The following is a 2200-nucleotide window of genomic DNA, read 5'->3' as shown; positions in this document are numbered from 1 at the left end:
AGCCAGGATGGTCTCGATCTCCTGACCTCGTGATCCGCCCGTCTCGGCCTCCCAAAGTGCTGGGATTACAGGCTTGAGCCACTGCGCCCGGCCAACATTAAATTTTTAAAAATTTTTTTTTCAAATTTATATTTGCATTTTTTTCAAATGGCCTTTTTTTTTTTGAGGCAAGGTTTTGCTCTGTCACCCAGGCTGGAGAACAGTAGCATGATCTGGCTCACTGCAGCCTCGACCTCCCAGCCTCAAGTGATCCTCCCATCTGAGCCCCCAGAGTAGCTGGTACTACAGGCACATGCCATCACACTCAGCTAATTTTAAAAATTTTTTGTAGAGACAGGTAGCCCAAAGGGTTCAAGTGATCCTCTCACCTTGACCTGCCAAAGTACTGGGATTACAGACATGAGCCACTGTGTCTGGCCTCAGGTAACTCTCTTAGAAGTTGGAATGCAGTCCCTATCAAGCATAAGCAATATTTTCATGTTTTATCTAGCAAAAGAGGAGTCTGGGAAAGTGGGTTGGAATGATTAAGGATTGTTACCTGCATTAAAGAAGGCAGCAGACTTTGGATAAAACAATAAAACCGTGTTAATAGGAGAGTAGTATGTTAAGTAATAAAATTTATGTGGTGCTGATGGAAGTCTGATGCTTCCAGACTTCCAAAAAAGTCTGGAAGCATCAGATAGACTTAATTTCAAATACTGTATTAGCTATACTTTCAAATGATAGGTCTAAAAGTTTTTTTTCAACTTCATATGCCTTTTTAGTTGATATTCCTCTAAATTTGATAGAGTAGGTTCAGTTGTTAAACTGAAAAAAAGTACAGTAAATATATTATTTTCCCTGTGTTTTCAGACTTTTGAGGCACTTCATAGTATAGTTCTTTATGAACCATAGAGGCTATATATAAATGCTGAGATGCAAAAATAAATCCTATTTAAGTAGACATTTATCAAGTTACCTTTTTTTTCTTTTTTTTGGAGACAGTCTTGCTCTGTCACACAGGCTGGAGTACAGTGGTGCAATCTCGGCTCACTGCAACCTCTGCCTCCCAGATTCAAGCGGTTCTCCTGCCTCAGCCTCCTGAGTACCTGGGATTACAGGTGCGTGCCACCACGCCCTGCTAATTTTTGTATTTTTAGTAGAGACGAGGTTTCACCACATTGATCAGGCTGGTCTCGAACTCCTGACCTCGTGATCTGCCTGCCTCGGCCTCCCTCCCAAAGTGCTAGGATTACAGGCATGAGCCACCACTCCCGACCAACAAGTTACCATTTTTAAACTAAGGAAAATGACTTTAAATATAAGACAAATGATTGCCACACAAATAGGTCAAACATGTATAAATAATACAGTAAGTGGCAAAAGGTAAATGTATTACGTCCAGACAGACTTGTTCAGACTACCAAGTAATTAGACTTCATCCATGGGTAATGATTAAGACTGTTGGTGATTAAGACCCTAGGATTAGGGTCAAACTGCCTGTTTTTAATCCTGGCTTCACCACTTATAAGTTGTGAGACCTTGGAAAAAAATGTTTATGTGCCTCAATGTTTTCATCTATAAAATGGTGGAAATCAGAATCCACCATAGAGCTAGGTATGTGTTTAATAATTTATTTAATTAATAATTTTTGTTAAATCAGTCTAGGCATATGCATTTGATTTTTTTTTTTTTTTAATGCTTCCAAGATGATTGTTGCCAGCCCAACAGAAAACGGACAGGTACTTCGTGTAATTCCATCTACCCAGACAGCAATGGCACAAGTGATTATACCTCAGGGGCAGCTTGTGGATGTGAATAGTCCTCGGGGTGAGTAACAATGGGATATAGTCCTCAGGGTGATATGTAGGGGATTTGAGAGTGTTTTAAAAACATAAATATTTTAGAAAAATCATCTTATGAAAGTCAGTGCTAAAATTGATCTCCTTAGGTAAAAGATTACGAATTAAATAATTAGAAAACAGCTCTTCACCCAAATAAATTTAAAGTTCATTTTTCAACTCCTGTCTAGATTAGCTATTTGATTTAAGAATTCTATGAAGCCGGTTGACTCGTGCTTCCTCCCAAATGACCAGTGAGCATAAAATAAATTCTTCTAAATTATAACAGTAATAATAACAGCAACAATAGCAAGAATATAATGCTAATAGCTTCAGAAGTTTTTATTTATATCTTTCTTTTTTTTTTTTTTTTTTTTTTT

General features: G+C 38.0%; 1 protein-coding gene across 1 annotated transcript in view; it reads left to right on the top strand.

The window, feature by feature from the left end:
- CARF (calcium responsive transcription factor) overlaps window positions 1-2200 on the top strand; it is an 85039-nt gene that overhangs the window by 50286 nt on the left and 32553 nt on the right. The window contains exon 6 of the mRNA XM_011974558.1: window positions 1689-1813. Within this exon, the coding sequence (XP_011829948.1) occupies window positions 1689-1813 (125 nt within the window). The remainder of the gene's footprint in view (window positions 1-1688; window positions 1814-2200) is intronic.

Source organism: Mandrillus leucophaeus, unplaced genomic scaffold, assembly GCF_000951045.1.
Source record: "Mandrillus leucophaeus isolate KB7577 unplaced genomic scaffold, Mleu.le_1.0 Scaffold146, whole genome shotgun sequence".
Taxonomy (NCBI): Eukaryota; Metazoa; Chordata; class Mammalia; order Primates; family Cercopithecidae; genus Mandrillus; species Mandrillus leucophaeus.
The sequence above is the reverse complement of the archived record's forward strand: the minus strand, read 5'-3'. Positions and strand labels throughout refer to the sequence as shown.